General features: G+C 38.8%; 1 protein-coding gene across 1 annotated transcript in view; it reads left to right on the top strand.

Moving 5' to 3' along the window:
* Positions 1 to 25,457, top strand: part of LOC128382115 (uncharacterized) — a 50,529-nt gene extending 25,072 nt beyond the window's left edge. Inside the window, exons 6-11 of the mRNA XM_053342100.1 lie at positions 20,849 to 21,040; positions 21,702 to 21,812; positions 21,914 to 22,055; positions 22,523 to 22,581; positions 23,707 to 23,980; positions 25,079 to 25,457. Coding sequence (XP_053198075.1) covers positions 20,849 to 21,040; positions 21,702 to 21,812; positions 21,914 to 22,055; positions 22,523 to 22,581; positions 23,707 to 23,980; positions 25,079 to 25,374 — 1,074 coding nt within the window. The 3' untranslated portion in view covers positions 25,375 to 25,457. The remainder of the gene's footprint in view (positions 1 to 20,848; positions 21,041 to 21,701; positions 21,813 to 21,913; positions 22,056 to 22,522; positions 22,582 to 23,706; positions 23,981 to 25,078) is intronic.
* Positions 25,458 to 26,057: the final 600 nt, after the last annotated feature.

The raw sequence follows: 26,057 nt of genomic DNA, 5'->3' as shown, positions 1-26,057 counted from the left end.
ACTGATTATCAACTGTCAAGTTATGTGAACTTTGACCACAACTTTGCCCAAACTTGAAAAACTGCTTGGTTCACCGCAGGGATGCAAGGGACAACTCAACTCCAATCTATACTTGTACAGTTACATTTATTTAGAAATCTTTTGAAGAAGATGTTGATTGATTTGAAACTAATTCACATTTTCTGTTGTTATCATAGATTATCAACCTACTCCACCCTACCCTGATCCATCCATAATCTGTTCTGTTCTGTACCGTCAAAACCAAACCTACCTTCAACGAAAATAAACAATACAACTATGGATTGGAGTTGAGTTGTCCCTTGCATCCCTGCGGTGAACCAAGCAGTTTTTCAAGTTTGGGCAAAGTTGTGGTCAAAGTTCACATAACTTGACAGCTGTTGATTGACTTGGCCAAGATGCCTGCCATCTCATTTCTACACTGATTTTTATACCGTGTTGTGCTTTTGCTGTCACTTGGTGGCACAAAAAGTGTGTATGATCGAAGACAACAGGTCAAAGTTCTGCAGAGTTAAGTATAAGGTCCAGCAAATGTAATGTCACCATACGAGGACGCAGGGTTGCAGGAGGTTAAACCAGAGTCAGAATTTCTTTTCAATGACTAGAAATCAAGATTGTAGTTAAAGTAAAGTCAACTAATGAGAAGCTACTAACTTGAGTGGCAACACTGGTTTTATTATGCTGTGTCTGTGTCTTCAGTATGTAGGTTTACCTAAGAAACTGTCCGGAGGAAGAGGACGTATCAGAGTCTGAAGCTGGACCCTCAGACGGAAAGTAAGAAACTGTTTCTAGTGAGAACAGAATTTCATTTTAGTAATTTACCTAAATGTGAGCAGGAACTTTTACATCCCATAATCATACATTTAAATAAAAAGGAACCTTATCTTCGCATAGAGGACATTTTCTGGGTTGATGTATATTTCACCAAAACTTAAATATTATTATTACTGGTCTGTGTTTGTACATTAGGACACACCACATGTTCATGTCTTTTCAATTAAACACAAAAAACAGATTTCAGGGCAAAACTATTGACACTTCAATCACAAAATGAAATAAATTTGTGATGAAAAAAAAACAATTTTTGTTTTAATCCAAAAGTTTTGATTACTGTTGAGCTGAATCTACGCTGGAAGATGTAAAGATAAGTCTTGATCAGAATAACAGCTTGACAACATCGACTGATGGTAAACGAGAGAGGGAGATTTGAAGTCCATAGAGAAGACAGAGTGGAGAAGAAGTCAATGGACAGATATGTTTACACATAACTTCTGTCTTTAGTAATGGCAAGAACATTATGTTTGAACTGGTGCATGTAGATTGTCTTTGTGTAATGATCTGTGACGTTGTAATGGGAGTAGAGACGTTCAAGATTATCTTCATAGTTCCCTCAAAGGAAAATGAGTTTTGCAATCAGGGTCCACATGAAAACAGATACACATAGACAACATTCACAAACCATCAATACAATAAAAACACAGAGCTAGTGCAGGAAATGGACATCAGTGTGTATACGTGCAGGTGCAAATGTGCAAATAGAAAGAGTGTTATCTGTTGTTGAGCCTATCAGTAGCACTTCTGATGAAGGAGACATGAAATCTATTTATCCTTCTAATAGTCGCCTTAAAATCATGACCTGAAGGCAAAAGCTTAAAGCCACTCTGGTGCTGATGCTCATGGTAAACTAACATAGCATTAGCCTTCTTAAGAACTTGCCTGTAATAAATGTCTGAGTGTCAGTGTTTTGCTCTGTTTCCTGCTAGAAATCTTACTGCTAACTTCAACAAGACGTCCAAGTCTGTCCTTATTGGACATGTTTAGATTGCCAAACCAGGCAATAATACAAAACAGATTCAATAAAACTTCTCAAAAGAGAAACATGAAAAGAGAGAAAACATGACTTCAAGGTGTGTCTTCCATCTTGCAGCGTAGGTCCGACTGATGAGATTTCAGCTCAACAACAAACTAAACTTTTGGATTTGCAAACAAGTTTATGAGTCACATTTTAATCATAAAATTATTTTACTTGCAATAAAACGTTCTTTGGTTGCAGTATTGATCATTTTACTCTGAAATCTATTGTTTTGATTGTAAACCTGTTATATTTGATTGAATAATAAAGACACAAAAATACCTCCATACAAAGACCAACTAACTCTGCCAGATGATGATGAACAGCTTGGTGGTCGTGTGGAAACATCAGTTATCTTAAACAAAGAGGTCCAGTCTGATTATTTGAACCCTCTTTATAAGACAGTCCAGATAACTGCTGTGTTTGTATTTATTCCTACAGGATGGCGGACAGACAGAACAGTGCTACACCTGACAGACATGAAGGATGTGAGTGTTGAGACTGTGACTAGTTCAGAGTGTGATTGTAATGTAACAGAATACACAACTAAAGACAACTAGCTGAGATTGTGTCTGTGGATCCCTGAAGGCTGTTTCTGACTAACAACAGCTTCTGTTCCACTTTGAATGCATCATGATGTGTCCCTGAGTTAAAACCACACAGGAGGTTATAGTGTCCAATCATGCCTTCAAAGGTTTATGAGACGCCGAAAGGCTGCACAGTGACAGAGAAGGCTGTGGCTCAGGAGGTAGAGCGGTCGTCCTTCAATTGGAAGATTGGTGGTTCGATCCACATGTCGATGTGTCCTTGGGCAAGACACTTAACCCCTAATTGAATGAATGAATGTGTATGAATGTGTATGAATGGTTAGACTCCTCTGATGAGCAGGTTGGCACCCTGCGTGGTAGCCCCTGCTATCAGTGTATGAATGTGTGTGAAAGGGTAAATGATGAAAGGCGCTATATAAGTACAGTCCATTTACCATTTATAATCCTCAGACAGGATTTTACATCTTGGGCCGTTGTCATGGTGGAAATCTTTTGTTGTGACAATTGTGAGTTAAACCATAGAAATCTGGTGTTCATGTTACAAAGTAATCCAACAGGAATTTGTGTTTGCATGTATGTGATTTGAAAACACAGCTTATTGATGGATGAAGTCATGTTGGCAGGAAATTTGACTCAATATCACAATCATTAAGAGTTCAACACAATAAATAAAGACTTATAAATAAAAGGTTTGGCCATCAGTTCACAAATGTATTCCTTAAAATGTTCCTTCATGTTCCGTGTTTTTGTAACAAAACAGCTGAAATTGACTTTTGTGGTTTCTCTCAGCGTCAGTCAATTACCAACCCAGCTTATCCGCACAGACTGGAAGCAATGTGGTCGCTCCTTACATCAACAACACAACCCTTCGTGACGTACACTTCCACGTCAACTCAACTGGCCAAGGTAGATATATAAAGTGAGTGAGTAAATGGAAATTGGATTTGGGCTCTTCTGATGTTCTTCTTCTTTTGCAGGGTCTGCCAGTTCGAGCCATGGTATGCAGCCCCAAAGTGAGTCCTTTTTACTTCCCCATACTCCCACCACATTTAGATACAGTATTTATGTAACATAAATTATGTTACAACGGAATCCACCAGGAATGTGTTTTTGCATGTATGTGATTTATCAAAACAGCTTCTTGCTTATGATGTCATGTTTCATTGCAGTTGAACCATGTTCAGTTTTTTTCGCTGGAAGAGCCTGTGTTGTGTTTCTGTAGCTCACTGTGATGCTGTACTGCCTCTATTCAGATGAATGAGATATATATATATGTGTGTATGTATGTATGTATGTATGTGTGTGTGTGTGTGTGTGTGTGTGTATATATATATATATATATATATATATATGTATATATATATATGTATACATACTGTGATGTATAAGCAGCCCTCAGACAGTGTTACATAATAATGAGGGGTTGTATTTAAGAAAGCAAAAACTTATATTTTACATAAATCTGTCTGGCTTGCTTCAACAATAAGGGATAGAAGAATAAGAAGAAATCTGATTTGGTGCACATTGAAGTAACCACATTACCACTTTGCATGTTAACAAGTCCTCTGATTATCCACGTAACCTGGTTTCACTGAGTAATCTGATCACATGAACACATGTACACACATGATAAATGTTAATATCTATCATGATTTTTCTTCTCATTTAACAGATAATGACCCACAGGAGGTTTTGAAGCCACATAAGGGATGTCTGGAGAGGAAATATCAACATGTGACTCAAGAAAGTGAAGCAGAAAATGCAACTAAAACCCTCATCAACGAGACCTTCACTGACCTCCACATCACAGAGGGAAGGACTAACATTAACACCCGACATGAGGTGTGGTGGCTTGAGACAGTTTCAAAGATGAAGTCCTGCCATGACACTTCAATCAAGTACCACGAAATCTTTAAAGCCTTACCTGGCAAAGAGAAAAACATCAGAGTTGCTTTGACGAATGGCGTTGCTGGTGTTGGAAAAACCTTCTTAGTGCAGAAGTTCATTCTGGACTGGGCAAAGGGCTTGGAAAACCAAGCTATCACTTTAGTGATTCCACTTTCGTTCAGGGAGCTGAACTTGAAAAAAGCACTTGAACTTGATAAGCAGTTCAGTCTCCTCGACCTGATCTGTGAATTCTATCCATTACAGAAGCTCACAGCAGAGATGCTTGCTGCCTGGAAAGTTTTGTTCATCTTTGATGGCCTGGATGAATGCAAATTTTCACTGGATTTTGAGAACGATGAGGGGGTTTCTGATGTCACACAGAAGTCATCAGTCAGCGTGCTGCTGACAAGCCTCATCAAGGGGAAGCTGCTTCCCTCGGCTCTCATCTGGATAACTACCCGACCTGCAGCAGCCAATCAGATCCCTCCTTCGGACAGGGTAACAGAAGTACGAGGCTTCACTGACGCCCAGAAGGAAGAATACCTCAAGAAAAGATTCAGTGATAAAGAGAAGTCCAGCAGAATCATCTCACACATCAAGACATCCAGGAGCCTCCACATCATGTGTCACATCCCAGTCTTCTGCTCGATCATTGCTACAGTTCTGGACCACATGTTGACTACAGACCAGAGAGGAGAGCTGCCCAAGACCCTGACTGACATGTACTCACGTTTCCTGCTGGTTCAGACAAAGAGGAAGAAGAAAAGGTATGATGAGGGACATGAGACGAGTCCACAGGAGCTGACGGAGGCTGACATGAAACTTCTTCTGAAGCTGGGGAGGCTGGCGTTTGAACATCTAGAGAAAGAGAAAGAAAACATCATATTCTACAAAGAAGACCTGAAGAAGTGTGGTCTTGATGTAGCAGAGGCCTTGGTATATTCAGGAGTTTGTACAGAGTTCCTGAAATGCGATCCTTGCGTCGACTCTCAAACAGTCTACAGCTTTGTTCATCTGAGTGTTCAGGAGTTTCTGGCTGCAGTCTACATGTACCACTGTTACACCAGCAGGATGACAAAGGTACTGGAAGACTTCCTGGGAAAAAAATGGATGCATGAAAACAGTGATTCATCCCAGGATGCCTCCCAAAAGAGAGCCTGGGAGGAACTCCTGGAAGATGTTGATGATGAGGATCATGGTGATGACGATGATGACGATGATGACGATCTTGATCATGATAACGTTGATGATAACCATGGCGATAACAATGACAATCGTGACGATAGTGACAGAGATGACAGACACAATAACCATTACCCATCTCTGGATGTCTTCCTGAAGAGAGCCATGGAGAAATCTCTCACAAGTAAAAATGGCCGCTTCGACCTGTTTGTCCGCTTCCTTCATGGCCTCTCTCTGGAGACCAACCAGAGTCACTTAGGAGGCCTGCTGGGTCAGACAGACAACAGTCCAGAAACCATCCAGAGAGTCATCAACAACCTGAAGAAGATGAATACTCGAGATATCTCTCCTGACAGAAGCATCAACATCTTACACTGTCTGATGGAGATGAACGACCGCTCAGTACATGAGGATATTGAAGAGTTCCTGAAGTCATCAGAGGAACTCTCTGAGATCCACTGCTCAGCTCTGGCCGACATGCTACAGCTCTCAGATGTTCTGGATGAGTTGGACCTAAAGAAGTACAACACATCAGAGGCAGGAAGACGGAGACTGATCCCAGCTGTTAGGAACTGCAGAAAGGCTAAGTAAGTCCAGATGTGATTAATATCATTAATAAGTGCAGACGAGTATTTGGTCCTTCAAATATAAACAATCAAATTTTCTTATTATTCTTAAAATAGTTATTTATTTGTTTATTATAGAATTTATGCCAGCTATAGTTAGTCTCAGATGTTCTTGAGCTGTTTAAAATACTAGAGGCTGTGGTTGGGATTTTATTATGGCAGTATTGTTATGTCCTTAGTCTAGAGGAAACCTGGATGCAACACGTTTATAGCGGCCCCACTTCTCTAAGTCCCAGGGACGGCCAGCCCAGCATCCACCAGAGATTTCAGAGATGAGCACTGTCCAAAATAACAAACAAAATAAACTAATCCCAGACCCATAAACTCCCCTAACAGAAAATAAATTGAAACAAAAAGGCAAAACTCGAACCAAACTCCTAACTGAAAAACAGGAGAAAAGGAATACACCACAAAAAGGGCTTCTCATCCCTACGACTCGGACTGCTACTTTTAAGTCAACTATTTACAATCTACAAGAGGTTATTATTTTCTTGCAACAAACACTTCACAGTCTTATCCTACAACTCTGCATCAGTCAAATTCTCTTAACTGATATCTAGTTCTAAGCTCAGCGAGTGGACCATTGTTGGGAATGGGAGAGAAAGAAGAGGGGCTTAAGCTGGTGTTTAAATGGTCCGCTTTAGCAGTAAACCTGTTGCCCAGGCCAATCAGGCAGCACCACCTGCAACTCATTGACACACCCACACACACAGAAGGCACACAACACAGCAGAGGAGCGATCAATGTGTTATAATTTGTGATGAATAAAATAACTGTGTTTTGTAATTGCTGAATTTCAACAGTTAATCGTTAGTTAACAGTTAATTGCATTTTTTATTGCATGTTTAAAATTCTATTTTGCATTTCACAACAGTTTTTAAGTCCATATTAACAATGTAAAGCAATTCCTACCAGTGTCTCGATTGGGAATCAAATGAATGCTAAGAAAATTACTTTATGAACTTGAGTTTTGGATTTAATTTTAAATCAAGAGAAGTGTAATTTTTCTATAATTAATCATTTTAAATGTGATACAAAATGTGATTCTTTTTGATTAACCCATGAAAATCCAGGATTGATCACAACTTTTTTAAACAGCTCTAGTATAGTATAGTGTAATGTCTTCTTTCATGATAACATATGTTGTAAAAAAAAATATTTATCACAACAGACTTTCTGACTGTGGGCTCTCAGAGACTCACTGTGAAGTTGTGGCCTCAGCTCTGTATTCTGATCCGTCCCATCTGAGAGAGCTGGACCTGAGTGACAACAACCTGCAAGATTCAGGAATGAAGGTTCTGTCTGCTGGATTGGAGAGTCCAAAATGTAGACTGGAGTCTCTAAGGTCAGTTGACTAACTGTAGCCTGTCTTTTTTTTTAAAAAGATTTATTTTGGGCTTTTTGCCTTTTTATTAGCGAGTAGGTGGCAGAGAGGCTGACAGGAAACAGGGAGAAAGAGCGGGGAATGACCTGCAGCACAGGTCCTAACTCTACCTAACCCTAACCCTGGCCATATTCGAACCAGGGAAGCTACGATTTTGTGGCATGCGCGCTAACCACTCGACCACCAGGGTGCTCTACCTGTTATCTTTTCAGGATTACATTTGAAACTTTGAAGCTTCAAAAAATTGGTTAATACATTTCTGGGATATACCTGAGCACAAATCTGGTGAATTTCATTTTCCACCATCAAAATCTAAAGTTCTGTGTAAAATGACTTTTTAATTTTCAATTAATGAGGCTTCCGCACTCAATTACACCCTGCAATGGAGGGAGTGCAACTCAAAGAAAATATTGTACTAAAAAAACTTTGATAGACACTATGAATAGGATTGTATGAACATTTCATCTCACAGGATTATCATGGCCATGATAATCATCAAAATAACATCCTACAATGGCACTAAAACATACTGTGATCACTTTACCTTATATTTAGTTAAAATTCATTTTTTACCTTAATCATTTGTTCTTTATTTAGATTGAGAGGCTGCAGTTTGTCAGAGATCTCGTCTCTGGCAGCAGCTCTGAAGTGCAACCCCTCCCATCTGAGAGAGCTGGATCTGAGTGGAAACAACCTGCAGGATTTGGGGGTTAAGAAGCTGTGTGATTTTCTGAAGAATCGAGACTGCGAACTGGAAACTCTGAGGTCAGACAATGTCTTTTAATTCTGGCACAGTTACAAAACTCAACGCTGTAACGTTGGTAGCCCAAAAAAGTAATTGACTCAACTTTGGGTGTTCATGTTCAGTGCTTCAAAGTTTACTGCCAGCTGTCCATTCAGCTTGTAATGCATCTTTACATTTTTTTTGTTTTAGAAGATAATCATATCATGCACTTTTTGAAATGTGTTCAGATATTTCACTTTACAAAGAAACATTCCATTAAACAAATGTTCATTTAAAGACAGCCTTGCTCATCTGCCTCCTTGACATACTAATTATCAGTATCCTAATCAGCAGTCTTAAAAATCTTTTTTTGTAAGTGTTAGCAATAGGTGAAATTACAATGAAACACATGAACAGTCAAGTCTAGCAGTTGTGAAAGTCTGAACTTTCATTTTAAAAAAATTAAAAAAATAAAGATACTCAGGCAGTAACAAATATAATATGCAGTTGTTACTTGTTTCAACAGTTCTATTATGTAGTATGTTTATACTGACTGAAATATTTAAACACAAGGATGCATCTAGTTTTTATGACACCATTCCACTAAAGTCAGAACGTGTTTATTGAAGTAGCAGCATGTTTTTATTAACATAAACAAGAACTCTTTTTTACTGTTTGTAACAGTTTTTAACCTGCATCCTGATGGATTCAGGTGTTTGGAGTTTCCATTTTCTAGACTTCAATATTCTAAACCTTCTCTGGATGATTTCAAGCAGAAACTTTGCCTTCTAAAATGTGGTAATTAATTCTTTATTCAGATTGAGAGACTGCAGTTTGTCAGAGAGCAGCTGTGCTTCTCTGATCTCAGCTCTGAAGTGCAACCCCTCCCATCTCAGAGAGCTGGATCTGAGCGGAAACAAGCTGCAGGATTCAGTAATGAAGCGGCCCTTCTTCTTATTTCTGAAGAGTCAACACTGTAAACTGAAGACTCTGAGGTCAGTTCACTGTCTGTCTGTTACTACTATTGATTTGATATGTTTAATAACTGGATGGAATTGATGTACATATATAACTTCCATCCATAAAGTTAATTTCTGTTGTTCCATATTTTCATTTTTATATTGTGCAAAGTTTAATCTGTAGAAGGAGTCGCATCTGTTTACAGAAGATACTCTCAATAACTGTTTAAAACTCATAATGTTTACTTCCTGAACACAGTTTCAATAATTTTAATGTGTTTAATGAATCACATTTGTTTACTGATATTGATTTTCCAGAACAGACTTGTGTTTTATCTGTCTCATTTACTCTGACGAAGTTCCACACCACCGACCGTGTTGATGAAACACAAACTATTTGCAATCTGTGCATCGCTAAAGTACCCCACAAATTTACCTGGATAAGGAACACAAGGAGGAGCATGCCGAGTTTAAGAAACGGAGCGAGGACAAAGAAGACGTGATCGGATCCGTGATCGGATCCGTGATCGGTTTATTTAAATTCACTAATCGGTGATCAGCCCCAAAAATCCTGATTGTGCGAAGCCTAATGACAATCCATAATAACACAATGAGAAAGTCATTCTACTAATATTAGAGAAACGCTCCTTCAGGGTGTGTACTGTAAATACACTTCAGTAACCAGGGTACAGATATCACTCTCCAGTCAGCCGATTTCTTTAAGTATATTTTTTCAGGCTTTTTTGCCTTTAATGGACAGGTTAGTAGAGATAGACAGGAAACAGGAGGCAGAGAGAGGGGGGAATGACATACAGGATAAGACGGCTCGGTGCAGGATTCGAACCGGGGTCTCCTGCAGTGAGGACTGTAGCCTCTACACATGAGGCGGGTGCTCTACCCGCTGAGCTATGCTCAACCAGCTGATTTCTTAAATGTCATGAAAACAAGAAACCTGTTTTATGTAATCGGGATTGGGGATTAGAGAAGGTAGATTTCTCCTGGAGAACTGTAAACTGTCTATCATGTAATCATGTTTCGAATTATCTTTTTACATACAAGTGTAGCAAAGGTGTACTCTGCTGATAACAACAGAGTGGTATTGGGTCTCCCACAGCCAGTTCCGTAGTAATAAGCTCCAGAAAATACTTAAAGCAAGGATACAAACCAACCAACCAATTATCACAAAGCATTTTTGTGGTAATTGGGAGCTTATCTCAACATACAAGGGGACAGGAATAGAGGACAGACATGATACAGCAGACTGGAAGCAGAGGCACAGCAGGGGGAACTCATGTTGCACACAACACATATATCTCAATCATAACTTGTACATTATAATCAAACCAAGAAAATAAAATGGTAAATAACACAATATTAATACAGACAAATGACTAGTAAAACATTGAATTCAGTGCACATCCAGTAACAATAGTAAAACACAGCTAGTAATGGCAAGAAGAATCATGAACTCTGCTACGAAAAGACTGCAGACAGAGAAAGTAACAGTGGTGCAGCTGGATAAATGCAACAATCATTACACAGAGCACTGCAGCCTCTCATTTCAAATAAACCCATCTAAAGTCTAAATGAAACTAAAACTAACACACCTGTCTGTAGAATATTTGTTAAATCCAGACATTTTTATGTTGTGACTCGTGAGGAACAGCTCTGCTCTGTTTGTCCTCTCACTGTGCTGTCAGTCTGCTTCAACACAAACACACAAACCAAGAACACAAAAGAAATGGTCAAAAAGCAACATTTTCTTTTGCTGATACAGTTGAAATCAATGAGCCATGCTTCCAGAATAAGGTTGAGTTAAATGGAGAGATCTGAGAACTGACCTCCTGCATGTACGCAATGATTTACAGTAAGCAGGTTACTACAGAGAATGTTAACAAGCTTACTGATTAGAACATAACACTGTTGTACTAAACATTTAAAACTTGAGTACATCTGATTGGATTATAGGTGTATTTTTATCTATATGTTTAATTCTTTATTCAGATTGAGTCTCTGCAGTTTGTCAGAGAGCAGCTGTGCTTCTCTGATCTCAGCTCTGAAGTCGAACCCCTCCCATCTGAGAGAGCTGGATCTGAGCTACAACAAACTGCAGGATTCAGGAGTGAAGCAGCTGTGTGATTTTCTAAAGAGTCCATGGGGTGAAATGGAGACTCTGAGGTCAGTCATCATATTTCGCTTCTGTGCTGAAATTAATATGATTAGTTGTATTTATAAGTTATATTTTCAAGTTATATTTTCAAGAGAAAGCTAAAACAAATGTCTCTCTTCACTCTTTCACTTGTCGCTTTTCAATCAGTCAGCACTGAATTTTACCTGATTTTATACATTTTTATTCTATTTAATTATTTATTAAATTTGTGGTGACACTAAATTATAGTCATAAAGTTATAGAGTTAAGCATTAAGAGATAATCTGATCTAAACTGAGTGTCTTAATGGGAAAGCCTTTTTCTTTATTGGTTTTGTCCATAGCAAGTAATGTTGAGCTCCACAATTAAAACCTGTCGTACAATAGATAATTCACTCTGAACTAGGGCTGCAACTAACAATTATTTTAATAATCCATTAATTGGTCAAAAATGTTTTCGATTAATCGATGAATCAGATTTAGAAATAATTATTTCCACTCCTTCATTGAAAATCAGAACATTATTTGAAGTTGACAATGCAAAAAAGTGCACGACCAATATTGCTTGAATGTCCCAGAGCTGTTAAAGTAACAAAAAAAACACTTTTGGCATCAGTAGGCTACCATACAAAATTATGTGCGGAACATGAGGAGTGACACATTGGTTGCATGGCACAACAAATCAATAATGAAATTCGTTGCCAACACTTTTTATTGCACTGTTATTGCAACCCTACTCTGAACAATTGAAACAGTTTTTTCACTTTTTGTATTTGACAGTTTTTAACCTATATCCTGTTGGGTTCAAGCGTTTGGAGTTTTCATTTTATGGATTTCAACACTCTACACCTTCTTCAGCTCTGAACAGATGATGAAATATGTAATGATTTCAAACAGGTACATCTTCTAAAGTAATAACATTTATTCTTTATTCAGACTGAGGTGGTGCAGTTTGTCAGAGAGCAGCTGTGATTCTCTGGTCTCAGCTCTGAAGGACAACCCCTCCCATCTGAGAGAGCTGGACCTGACTGGAAACAAGCTGCAGGATTCAAGAGTGAAGTTGCTGTGCAATTTTCTGAAGAGTTCAGGCTGTAAACTGGAGACTCTGAGGTCATTTCACTGTTTCTATTGTTGATCTTAATGTTTAACAACTTAACCCAAAAGGTCAGAAAGCACACACATAACTAGCATCAAGTTAATTTCCCTTTTTCCATATTTTCACGTTTTATTGTACAAAATGTAGCCTATAAGTTATAAAATATGAACACGTATTAAGGAAACTTATTTGTTAACTTCAACTTTGTTACATGCGTATATGATGACAGAAAAAGTAACAGCGGAGTAGTTTGATTAAAACAGAGATCATTACACAGAGCGATGAATTTAAATCAAACCCTTGTTAAGTCTCAATAAGACTGATACAAACACAAAGCAGCCTGTAGAAGTCTAGATAAGTTGGTTCCAAGTGTTCACCTGTGTTAAATTGTCAATAAGCCTCTCACTGTGCTGTCAGTCTGCTTCAACACAAACCATAAACACAATGGTCAGAAAGCAGCATCATCTCTCACTGATAAAGTTGAATTTACTGAGTCACACTTCCAGACTAAGATTGGGTTTAATGGAGAATTGTGATTATTGACCTGCTTTATGTTTGTAAAGGATTTCAATAAGCAGGTTACTATAGAGAATGTAAACACATTTATTCAGGACATACTATAGTAATGTTGAGTTGAACCTGAAAACATCTGATTGGATTATAGATAGATTTGTATCTACATTCTTCCAAATGTATTCTTTATTCAGATTGAGGTGGTGCAGTGTGTCAGAGAGCAGCTGTGCTTCGCTGGTCTCAGCTCTGAAGGACAACCCCTCCCATCTAAGAGAGCTAGATCTGAGCTACAACAAGCTGCAGGATTCAGGATTGAAGCGGCTGTGTGTTTTTCTGAGTCCACACTGTAGACTGAAGACTCTGCGGTCAGTTCACTGACTGTCTGGTATTATTGCTGATGTTATATGTTTAACAACTGAACCTAATTCATGCACCTATATAACTTACATCCAGAAAGTTAACGTAATTCATATTTTTGGTAAAGAGTCACATCTGTATTTCTTGTATGAAATATGCTATACAAATTAAGTTATTATAATAATAATAATAATAATAAACTTTATTATTATTATTATCATCAGTGTTATTATGATTAGTTTTGATCCTTTAGATCATTCACACAGAGGGACACCGAGATCAATGCAGGTGTTTTTAAGTATTTTTATGACTCTGTTTTGACATGAATATGTGTCTGAATGTTGTGGTGACATTTGGATGGTGTCTGTAGAAGGCAGACATTATGATGATCCATAATAACACAATAACAAAGTCATTCTGCTCATTTTAGTGAAAAATTCATTAATTGAAAATAATTTTAAAGTCTGGACACATCTTATTGGATTAGAAATTGATTCTTATCAACGTCATATATTCTTTATTCAGATTGAGTTCCTGCAGATTGTCAGAGATCAGCTGTGATTCTCTGGTCTCAGCTCTGGAGTGCAACCCCTCCCGTCTGAGAGAGCTGGATTTGAGCTACAACAAGCTGCAGGATTCAGGATTGGAGCAGCTGTGTGTTTTTCTGGAGAGTCCAGACTGTAAACTGGAGAGGCTGCTGTAAGTTCACTGACTGTCTGTTACTATTGTTGATCTTAAATGTTCAACAACTTTACCTCTTTTATGCGCATACATTAATCAAGTTAATTTCCCTTCTTCTATAGTTTCATGTTTTATTTTATAAAATGTTGTCCATAGTTATAAAAAATGACTGCTTATTAAAGAAACTTTAGGAAATGTCCACTGTTAGTTGTTAACATGATCTTTGATATATAGAGAAAGTAACAGCGGAGCTGCTTGATAAAATCAGAGATCATTACACAGAGCAATGCAAATCTTATTTCAATCAAACCTATCCTGTTTAAAACAAATCCCTGTTAAGTCTAATTTAAACTGAAACAAACACAAAACAGCCTGTAGAAGTTTACACAAGTTGGTTTACAGTGTTCACATTTCTTAAATTGTCTATAAGCCTCTCACTATGCTGTCAGTCTGCTTAAAGACAACCCAAAAACACAAAAGGTCAGAAAAAAACAGCATCTTCTCTGACTGATAAAGTTGAATTCTCTGAGTCACACTTCCAGACTAAGGTTGGGTTTAATGGAGAAATGTGATTACTGACCTGCTTTATGTTCATACAGATGATGTCTGTATATGGGTGACATCCTGATCAATCACAATAACACAATGACAAAATCACTCAGCTTATTTTAGGGCAAACCTCATTGATTAGGACACATTCATGTTGAACTTACACATTTGAACCCTGAACACATCTGATTGATTGGATTATAAATAGATTTTTATCAACATCATTTATTCTTCTTTCAGATTGAGGTGGTGCAGTTTGTCAGAGAGCAGCTGTGATTCTCTAGCATCAGCTCTGGAGTCCAACCCCTCCCATCTGAGAGAGCTGGATCTGAGCTACAACAAACTGCAGGATTCAGGCATAGAGCTGCTGTGTGGTTATCTTAAGAATCCAGACTATAGACTGGAGACTCTGAGGTCAGTACTGAGTTTAAGTCCATGTTATGTGTCTCAGAGGTGATGTTTTGGATGACACATTTGCACCCAAGGAAAAATCCAATATTTCTATTTCTATTTGAATATTTTCTTTTGTTAGTGTTGAAGGTGTAAGAAGAGAATGGAGCAGAGCAATGAAATCATGTTTTCATTAACTGACTGATTTGGGCTGCTTCATTATCATTGGCTCATTTATCAGCCTCTTGGTAAGCAGCTGACCAGTCACATCCTTTCATATTCATACAGATGTGCAATGACTGACTCTTGTCACTGACTACTCTTCACCACCCCAACCTCTTCCTTACGGCATAGATCTTTATCAAAGCTGATTTAACTGAGATTTAATGTTCATGTGTGTTTCTTAAGAGAGGATTATTTCTCTTGCTGAGTCTCCCTCAGACACCAGAGCCTTTCCCTCCAGCTCTAACTGATGATGATTAACTATGATGATTTTCTATAAAATGTAATTTCTTTTCTACAAGTGTCTCTGACATAAATATATATATTTTTTACTTTTTACTGTATGTACCTAGATTCTCCAGTTCTGAAGGTTCACTTGTCACATTGACTGGAAACCAGAAGATGAGTGGTTGTGTGGAGGAAGAGGACAAATCAGACTCTCCAGTATCCACACATCATCCTCCAGATTTCAGTGATGAAGTTGATCCCTCAGACTTAAAGTAAGACACTGTGTCTACTCAAAACTCAAAAGTTAGCAGGAATTTTCATATCTGTTTATCATAAATTTAACTGAAAAGGGAACTTGGTCTTCTCTTTGAATAAGTTACTGGGTGAGGTGTATTTGTTCAAAACTTTCAGTGTAAATATTAATATTGCTGGGCTGTGTTTGTACTTAAATCCAGATTACTCCTCACTTCATGTAAATTAACTCCTAGTTGGATTGGAAATTCCAGATGATGATGGACAGCTTGGTGGTTGTGTGGAGTTATCTTTAGTGAAGAGATATGTGTGATTTAATCCTTTTAATGAGACAGTCCATATAACTGCTGTGTTTGTATTTATTCCTACAGGATGGAGGAAAAACAGAACAGTGCTACACCTGACAGACATGAAGGATGTGAGTGTTGAGACTGTGACTAGTTCAGACTGTCATTGTAATGTAACAGAATACACATCTAAAGACAACTAGTTGATTAATGGATGGATTGTGGATACCTGTGAAGGCTGTTTCTCCCCACCACTTTTTATATCCCTTTGAATGCACCATAGTACATTTGTTCACTTATCAGGGATTCAGAGTGAAAACGAGTTGAAACCACACAGGCTGTGTTGGTGGGGCATGTTCTTAAGGTACAGGTGAGACAGGAAATACCAGGAAGTCCAGTTACATGTTGTAAGGTTTATCATACATCAAAACTCTGCACAGTAGTTTGTGATACTCACAGTATTCCATATTTCTGGACAGTTACCATGCCGGAAACTGTTTTAAAGATGATATGTGTCCTCACTGGGAGAAGATCTTTAGTTTGAATCTCAGTAATTATAACTAATAACTAACCCTAACCCTGTATTGAGTTTGGACTTTTTCCTTGTGTTTAAATGCCCAAAGACATGAAGTGATAAGTTAAAATGTGTTGACAGTTTGTGGAAAACAAGATAGTTTGTTTCACTGCAATGATTTAAATAATAGAATAAAACATGTAATGGACACTTTGTGAATTTGGCTTTAGTGTAAATTCTATGCTCAAACATTGTCTTGACTTAACCTTGACTGTGCTTGGTGTGTCTTTTATAGCTAGTCTTTGCCATTTTGACTTATTGGAGGATTTTCTAATAGGGAACTACAGGAGACACGAAGAAAGTCTCAATTCAGCTTTAAAGTAGGACTTTGTGTTGCAGATTTCTGTATGTTGTAGGCCACTAGGATATTCAGAAGTGACTTTAACATCTGCTGCGTGTGGTATTCTCCACATCTGATGCCTCTAATCTCTCACCAGATGCCTCCACATCCAACACAACCCTTGATGTGTCTGAGGACAGCAGAGACTATCAGCAGCAGGTAGAGTCAATATAAATGTTTACTTTAACGTTTGTTAACTTGTTATTGGTGAAGTTCAGGTTCATAGATTAATACTCCTTTTGAGCCTGTGGTGGCATGTTATCAACATCAGGGGTCTGTAGGTTGACCTACTGACCTCTGATCTGGATGATGTAATTTCCGAACGTCTCTACCACAGCCCGGTTTATCATTGAGCGGAAATCCTCCAGTGTTGTGATACAGACATTTATTGACACATCCAGACACATATCTCCTGGTCTCACATGCCACCGCGGGCTCGGAGGGGAATAGAACTAACGTATCATAACAAAATATTGGTGAAATGAACTAGTTTGGTGGCAGATAATGTGTTATGTAGAGGCTGCGCTTCGGTGCCCCGTGTACTCGCATTATACCGATATACGCGGCGCTACACTGGAGAACGACTCCACATGACACTAAAGTTGTCTGGGTGAGTAAATGGTCGTATTTTATGCTAGAAATAAGGTCCAGGTTGTAAAAAACGGTAATTATCCTTTAAGTTCTACCTCATCTGTGAAACCACCATCTGCTGTACAACGTAGTCCAGTTCACATCTTTTAGTCCTGTGGACTAGTGATAACCAGTGATAATAAGAGTGAAGTGACCTGCATAGTGCAGGTGGAGTAGAACCTGAAGCAGTGAGGATCCTGTCAGCTGTACGACTGTGAGAGTGAGGTGGTCAGTTTCTGTAACTAATGTTGTCACTTTCTACGTTTTAGGACTTCACACCCGAAGTGCTGGCTGAGTCTGCAAACATTTCATACAGGTAATCAATTGTTTTTAAAAGTACTTGAGTATCAAGAGTACAAGAGTACATTTACTAAATATTGCATTACTACTGCCACAGTGCTTGCATTTATGTATAGAAATGTCCTAGATGGAGTTATGAAAAATGTTAATGTTAATACCTTGGAGAATGTAAAAGGAATTAAAAGTAAAATCAAGTAATTTTCCTCCCGGGCCGAGATGGACCAGCTGTGTCTTCTTCCATTGTTTCCTCCATGGTGTCCTCTCTCATCTAACCTGACCATGGAGTTGACTTTGGCTGAACGTGATTGCTGATAGGCTGTCCCAATCAGTGGTGCCTGCACAATCCAATCACGTTTGAGAGGGAAACGACAAATTGAGTTTTTTTTTTTTTAGTAAAGTAACAGGTAGTCACGGTTATGGATAGAAATGTAGTGGAGTAAAGAGTACAATATTTGCCTCTCAAATGTACTTGAGTAAAGTCATGAGTACTCCCCAAAAATGATACTTGAGTAAAGTACAGATCCCTCAAAATTGTACTTAAGTACTGTACTCAAGTAAATGTACTCCGTTACTGTCCGGCTCTGCATAAGATGCACACTATTTCAACTCTGAACATCATAAACTCCTTAAATTGATGATACATCACCTTCTTCAGATTGTTCTGCTCTGCCCAGTAGCTTAACTCTTAATGATCAGACTGTCGTGTTATCTCCTTTCACTGATTACACTTCACTTTTAACACTTTTCGTACTCTTCGCACACCTGCAGCTGCTGCTTCACTCACATCTTGCCCAGCAGTTAAATTTGGTCTCCAGCTGTTGAACCACTGCAGCAGTCAAAACACATTTTTCTTCAGAAAATTCATTCTCTGTTTTTTCTTCATTCAAAGCAGCTGGATGATGTTGTGTAATCAGCTGCTCTGTGTCCTCCAGGTTCAGATGTTCTGGTCCAGGTGTGTTCAGGTGTACTTTGACTGGACTGCTGTTTGTTATGGCTCAGGAGGCAGAGCTTCAGTATAGGACTGACCAATGGGATGAGGGCTGCCTACGACCAGCTGGCAAGATGGCTGCAGGGCCACTGTTCAACATCCAGTCCAGTCCTGACGGTGCTGTCACTCGGCTCCTCCTGCCACATTGTGAAACTATGGATGGTAAGCTGATTATTGTGCTTTAAATTTTATTTAATTAACAGAAACATAGAACTCCTGTTTGTGCCCCCTACAGGCGGCAGAGTTTATCACAGAGACAAGATGAACAAACACACTGATTATATGTATGTACAGTCTGACCAGCAGTGCATCTAAACATGTAAAGTTTCCCTGAGGATGGCGCTAGAGGAAAATCATGTGGGGAACATGAGTGTGATCAACTGGATGTGACCCATGACCCCTCTAGTATCCTTGCAATGGTGAAGAGCTGGTCCTCTGTTCCATGGCAAGGACGGAATCCGAATTGCTCCCCTTGAATCAGAGGTTTGACAATTGGCCAGAGCCTCCTTTCCAGCACCCCGGCATAAGCTTTTCCATGAACGCTGAGTAGTGTGATCCCCTGACAGTTGGAGCACACTCATCGGTCCCTTTTTTTAAAATGGGCACCACTCACCTTCTCTGCCAGTCCATGGGCACTGTCCCTGACCGCCATGCGACACCTCAGAAACCGCTGCCAAGGATATAGGTGAAGATTCCCCCGGATCTTCCAGCTTTACCTCCTTCATAGAGGACATGTTCACCAGGTTTAGGAGTTCCTCAAAATGTTCCTTCCACCGCCCGACAATATCCCCAGTCGAGGTCAGTGGTTCTCCCGCGCTGCTGAGAACAGTCAGGGTTTCCCTGCCGATACCGATTACGATACTTGTGCTGTGGGTATCAGCCGATACTGAGTACTGATACCAATACCAGCATGTAAAAAAAAAAAAAAAAAAAAATCATACTATGCCTGCATGACTGTGATATGATTATCATTGTGGTAAAGCCTGGCTCAGGTTAAACCCTTTGTAAAACATGAATTAATACAGCAAATGGAAGCCATTTATTTTTAAATGTATTTTTAAATAGAACAGTATAAAACAGGAGTGCAACAGCAATTTAACTAAATCCACTGTGAAGTACTGCCAAACCGCCGACATGATGCGCTAACGTTAGCTCCTTGTAACAGGTGTCAGGTGATCAATTCTTCTTCACCCCTCTAAAACAGCAGCTGCTGATGGCAGCACAGCAACAAGAGCGGCTAAGAAGAATTGTGTCAGAGCTAACGGAGCTAACCAGTAAATAGATTCCTATTTCTAATAAATTACGTGGTATTAGATCAGTGCTTGGACTCCAGTATTCGCCGATACAGATGCCAGCATTTTTGGCAGTATCTGAGGCATTTCCGATACTGGTATCAGATTTGGAACAACTCTACTTCCGGCCACAACTCTGAGCAGCCTTCTCCACAACTGAGGTCTTGAACATGAGCCACTCCGATTCCATGTCCTCAACCGCCCCGGGAATGCAGGAGAAATTCGTCCGGAGTTGGGAGTTGAAGATCTTGTGGATGGGGTCCTCCGCCCAACGTTCCCATTTCATCCTCACTACTCGTTTAGGTTTCCCAAATCTGTCCGGCAGCTTTCCCTGCCACCTGATCCAACTCACCACCAGGTGATGATCAGTTGACAGCTCTGCCCTTCTCTTCACCAGCAGTTTGGTTCCAGAGCCGGTGCTGTGTGTAGAGGTAAGCCCAACTATATCTAGTTGGTGCTGCTCCATCTCCCACACTACCTCCACCTCCTTCCACACCAGCGAGGTGACGTTCCACATCCCTGAAGCTAACCAATGATGCCCGGTATCAACATCCTTAGGCATCCAATCAACATTTCACCCAACCCCAGACTTCATCCCTGCAGGAGGCGGGCCTCAACTTAATATACTAGTAGTTACTAAGTAAGTTGGTAGTTGGTAGTCTCCTCTACACATCCCGCCGCTCATAAAATGAGCACTAACATCACAATGAGGTTGTTGTTAGTAAAAATAAATGTGTGTTTTCACAGCTCCACTCCCTGAAGGTCTGCTGTCTGTCATCCACATCACTGATGATGGAATAAGCATCCTGGAGCTGCTGAAGATTACAGACACTCATGTGGTAGTGAACGTCCCTCACCTCTCTGCCTGTGGCCTGGTCTGGGATCTCGTTAAGAGCTACATGAACATCACACGACCAATCAGAGGCCAGGTTCTGCTGTTCCTCCGACCTCCAGACACACATCATCTAATACTTGATGTATTTCTGCTGCAGGACAACATTCCTTTGAGTGAGGTAAAACTATCTGTCACACAGTATGTGAACTTAAGATTTAAACCACAACCTTTTCCACAACAGGCTGAACAGTATATATATGAGTCTGTTATTAAACCTTTGCTGTGGTAAGAAAGTATGATCATCCATCTCAAGATTATGTCTATCTGTCTTTGTCTACAGTGCAGTATTGTCTAGCACAGTGTCACTCGTGATACCACCAGGTGGTGAAAATATTGTGGGCTAAATTAATACAAAATTAAATGTATATCACATATGGCAGTTTGTTGCTGCCACCATAACAAAAACTCAGTTTCTTGTTATAAACGTTTAATGTTTTAACTAGATACTTTTAATGTTATTCTGAGATATTTCATCAAAATAATATTTATAGAAGAAATATTTCTTTTTATAATTCACAACATATAACTTTATATTTTCAACATAGAACTGTTGCTAGGATCTCCTGGATGATAAAAAGGGAACTCCTTATAAATATTAGTGTTATAGTTATAGTGGTATATGCTGCCACAGCAGTGATGGAGGCTTGTTTCCACCAACAACTCATCTACATTCATCTATAGATGTGCAGCATGTAGAATAACAATATGAATAGTGCAGAGAAGTTATTGTTTATCTATCTGAGAATAAATGCCATAATAAAAATGTCTTATCTCTGAAGATTGTTTTCCAACATGGAGAAGCTGAGTTCAAGATCTCTTCCAAGTGTCGTCTCAGCAGTGGTCAAAGTTACAGTGTTCAATGTGAACAGGCCTCCAAAGTACAGCCTGAGGTGAGTTAGATCTGATACACTTCTAATGGTTACAAACTTTAATAATTATATGGAATATTTTTAAAACAAGCATAAAATTATGTTTTATTTCTGGTTTTCAGTATGGACCATTTCACATGAAGTATACGTCACATTTCTACCCAACATTTGAGCTTTTCCTCCCTACAAACAAAGAGAAAGTGACTTTGATGGTCCAAGACCAGAAGAAGAAACAAGTGTGGAAACGTGTTGTGAATCTGACCGGTAAAGCTTTCATCCTGCTGCAGCAGCACTTCACCTCCTTTCAGAGTTTAGACCTCAGTTACAATCCACATAATACATTTACTCTAATAATGAATCAAAGATCCATTTCTGCATTTGTCATGCAGCCTTCAGACAGTGTTACAGAATGCTGAGGGGTTGTATTTAAGAAAGCAAAAATATGTATTTTAGATACATCTGGATGAAAAAATAAAACTTGGTCTGCTGAATGATGCAAAATATTCAAAGATTTTTACTTTCTGAATCAATTTTTGCAAAAAGGTTAAAAATCTTTTAGTGAATTAAAATGTTTCATCCAGATGTCTAGAAAAGTGACTTGGGATTATGATTTACAAAAACATATCGAAGAAAAATCCTAATTTGTTGTTTATGAGTTGTTGGCCTCTTTAAATGTTCATCATTTCCACAGGTGTCTGTTTAAAAGTGACTGTTCTCTGGTTATCTTCCAGCTCCAAGAAAGAAAAATCTGCAGAGGAATCTCCCAGCTGGTGATTTCGTCCCAGCAAAGGTAAGTTAGAAGTCAACATTGAAAAGCAGCATCCAGCCTGCATGTATAAAGTTTCCTCTTTAAAGTTAATTTATTACCAACAAATGACCAGATTTATAGAAGATACAAAAATATTGAGTGCAAACTCAAGTATTGTAATTGATGTGAAATGTCAAACTGATTGTGTTATTGCAGAAACCTTTGATCCATCATTAATTTATTATGAATTGAATATTAATTAGAGCAGCTTTTAGTTTCTGAATACGACCTGATTAAATATCTATCAAATCTAATTAACTTGTAAAATAAAATAAAAGTGACAAACTTTAGTGTCATTTTGTAGGCATCACTTTTACTTTGCAGCTCAGTAATGACAGTTGGGGTAATATTTTGATAATAATATGATATAATGGTAAATGACAGCCAATACACTCATTAACAATGGGTGTAACTAGATAATATTAAACTAAAAGTTTTGTAACGGGTAATAAGGGGCCAAAAACAAAAGGAATTTGTAATTACTACCACTCTCTGATGAGATTATTGATCCTCTCTGGTGACACAAAGAGCTCAAAGAGAAATAACTTAGGACTGGAACATGATTTATCATAACTAGAGACAGATAGGAAGGATGAACCAGGATGAAAAAGTGTAATATTACAGGAGGAGAGTCACCATGTTTCTGTTTCACTCTTTATTGGGAATTGTTTGGCTTATAGAAGTCTTCCTTGACAGTTTTGCATTGAGCAGATGGAGTTAACAGTCTTAAATTGTCATAAAGAGAAGACCTTCTTTTTCAGCCACTCTCAGCTGACGACTTTCACAGCAGTGTCAACAATCCAAAAAAACTCCCATGGAAACACAAAAATGCTTTAACAGATTAGAGGTGAAAGCAGAAGACCAAGCGTAAATGCATACTAGTATGATTTCATTTTCAAACCCATAACTTTTGCTACAAATTACACCTTGATCCACACTACTCTGCTGTTTTTGAACAGCTAGAATGGGAAATTCTGAAAACGCTGCTCACCCTGTTTTAGCATACCTGGTTCTACAAAGGTGTAAAAGCATGCAGTTTATATAAATATATATAAACGTGCAGTGTGGTAGGTCTGTGCTCTTATCAATGTTCTCTGATTTTACCAGAGAGCCAAGATGACGCCGAGGGACCTCCTCAACATTCTGGAGGACTTAAGACAAGAAGAATTCATGACTTTCAAGTGGTACCTGAGTAGTGTGGACGACTTCCGACCCCTCCCAAAGGCCCGACTGGAACGTGCAGACAGAGTGCACACAGTAGATCTGATGGTGCAGCATTATGAACTTGCTGGAGCTGTGGAAGTGATGAGGAGCGTTTTAAAGAAGATCAGCAGGAATGATCTGGTGATGAAGTTGTCAAACATCAGCTCAGGAGCAGCAGGTCAGTCACAGGAAGAGACAGACATGATGTCACTATCTAGACAGAGAAATGTTTTTATATCAGTTTGACATATTTCAGCCTGTCTGCATGTAGACAGCAGGTCTGTCTGACAGAGGACTGATTTTACATTTAATGATAGACATCACCGAGACCTGTGTTACTGTTTCATGGCAGCAAAGTCAGATTTCACCAATACTCTCTTTTGTGTTTCATCTTTTTGAGAAAAAGTCATTTTAATTCATAAAGAAAAGTCCCCAAGCTTCAAAATATATTTTTGTAGCATATTGATCGGCCCCAGTCTGGTTCACAAACCTGATGGTGGCGCTAGAGGAAAGGTTTGATGACCACTGAAGTCAGTAAGAGTTATCCTCTGATCTAATAGTTGTTGACTTTTCTCCCTGAGCTCAGAGAAACTTTATGTTCACAGCAAATCACAAAGTAACATACAGACTGCTGATGATTCAGAGCTGCTCTGAACATCTGAGACACATTTACATCAATTCATTCTGAACATGATGATGATGGTCTGATGTTAAATGAGGAGAGGAAGAAGAGGTTAAAATAAAACAATGTGTAACAGCTTTAAAAACAAAGGACTGTCAGCAGTGTTGTTCTTTGTTTCAGCCACTAGATGGAGACAGAACATCACTGATGAACAAAGAAACTGCATCGAGGAGAAAAATCTGAAAAAGAGCAGATTTATTTAATAAACAGTCATATTGAATAAAACATAAAGTAGTCTGTGACAGTAGCAACACAAGTTCTAACAACACAAAAAAACCATAGAGCTGAAACCAGCAGTCAGTTAATGAAGAGACAATGAACAGAGAATGAATTCTCTTATGTGCTTTATGATCATCGTCATGCAGCTTTAGGCTAGGAAGAGTGATTTTTGGCATTTATAGACTAAACAATCAGTTTATTGAGAAAATAAATAGTAATTAAAAATAATAGTTGGTTGAAGCTCTAAATCAGAGCTCCTGCTGCTGCTCTGTGGGTGCAGCTTCAATCTTACAGCATGTTTATTTTGGTCCTGTTCTTGTTTCCTCTGTGAGTTCTCAGCTGAGTATTGAACAAACGTACTTCTTCATCTTCCAGGTCCTGGTCCAGCAGAGACTCCGAATGTCCCTGCAGACAGAAAGCTGTTGTCTGTTCGGGCACAGTTTATTCAAAGAGTCTCTGAACCTCATCTAGATCAGCTGCTAGATAAACTCCTGGAGCAGAGGGTCATAAATGATGGTGAAATGGATTCTCTCAGAGTTGAGAACAGAGCAGAGAAAGCACGATCATTGATCGACACGGTGCTAAAAAAAGGACCAGCAGCCAGTTCCTTTCTGATCGCTGCTCTCTGTGAGGTGGATCCAGTTCTTTCAAGACGCCTGAACCTACAGTAGCAGAAAGTCTCACACCAACACATCTTCAGCTCTCAGGTGTTTCTATTGTTTCACATTTTATAAGAATCTAAAACTCACAGCTCTGTGCTTCTATGAAATCAAGACTTTTGTTTTGAAAGGGTAAAGTGTGTTTGTACCCATTAATTAACTCCAGTTGATTCTACTTTGATATAAAAATGTTTCTTATTCTGCCTCAGATTTTTTTTAAGGTTTATAACTGTGCTGTAAATCAGTTGCTTTTTTTACATATATATTTTTTATTGTCCCCTAAGTGAAACTTGATTTGCAAACAGGTTCAAAAATAGACAACTATCAAAAACATAATCACATGTAAAAACAAGACAGAAAAACCACGAGCAACAATCAAGTCTGGCTGAATTGAAAACACTAAGAAGAGAATTTCAGACTGTGAATCGTGCAGATTTAGCAGGGTTATCACTCTGGGGACAAATTAATAACACAAGATTGAAAACGTATCCTGTTTGATTCTTTGAATAATGAAACCTATGTGGCTGTAAGATGACTGAATATGTGTAATGTTGGAGCTTTTAGGTTAATAAATCACATTTATGAACCAAATCATCATCACTGTGGCTCTGTTTCTTATCTTCAGGTAATGGTGAGAACGTTTGAATCCAGTCAGTATCAGAGGATAATAAATATTCTTCCTCTTCCATCCAGCT

This window comes from Scomber japonicus, chromosome 21 (genome assembly GCF_027409825.1).
Source record: "Scomber japonicus isolate fScoJap1 chromosome 21, fScoJap1.pri, whole genome shotgun sequence".
Lineage (NCBI taxonomy): Eukaryota > Metazoa > Chordata > Actinopteri > Scombriformes > Scombridae > Scomber > Scomber japonicus.
This window is presented reverse-complemented; position numbering and strand designations above follow the sequence as displayed.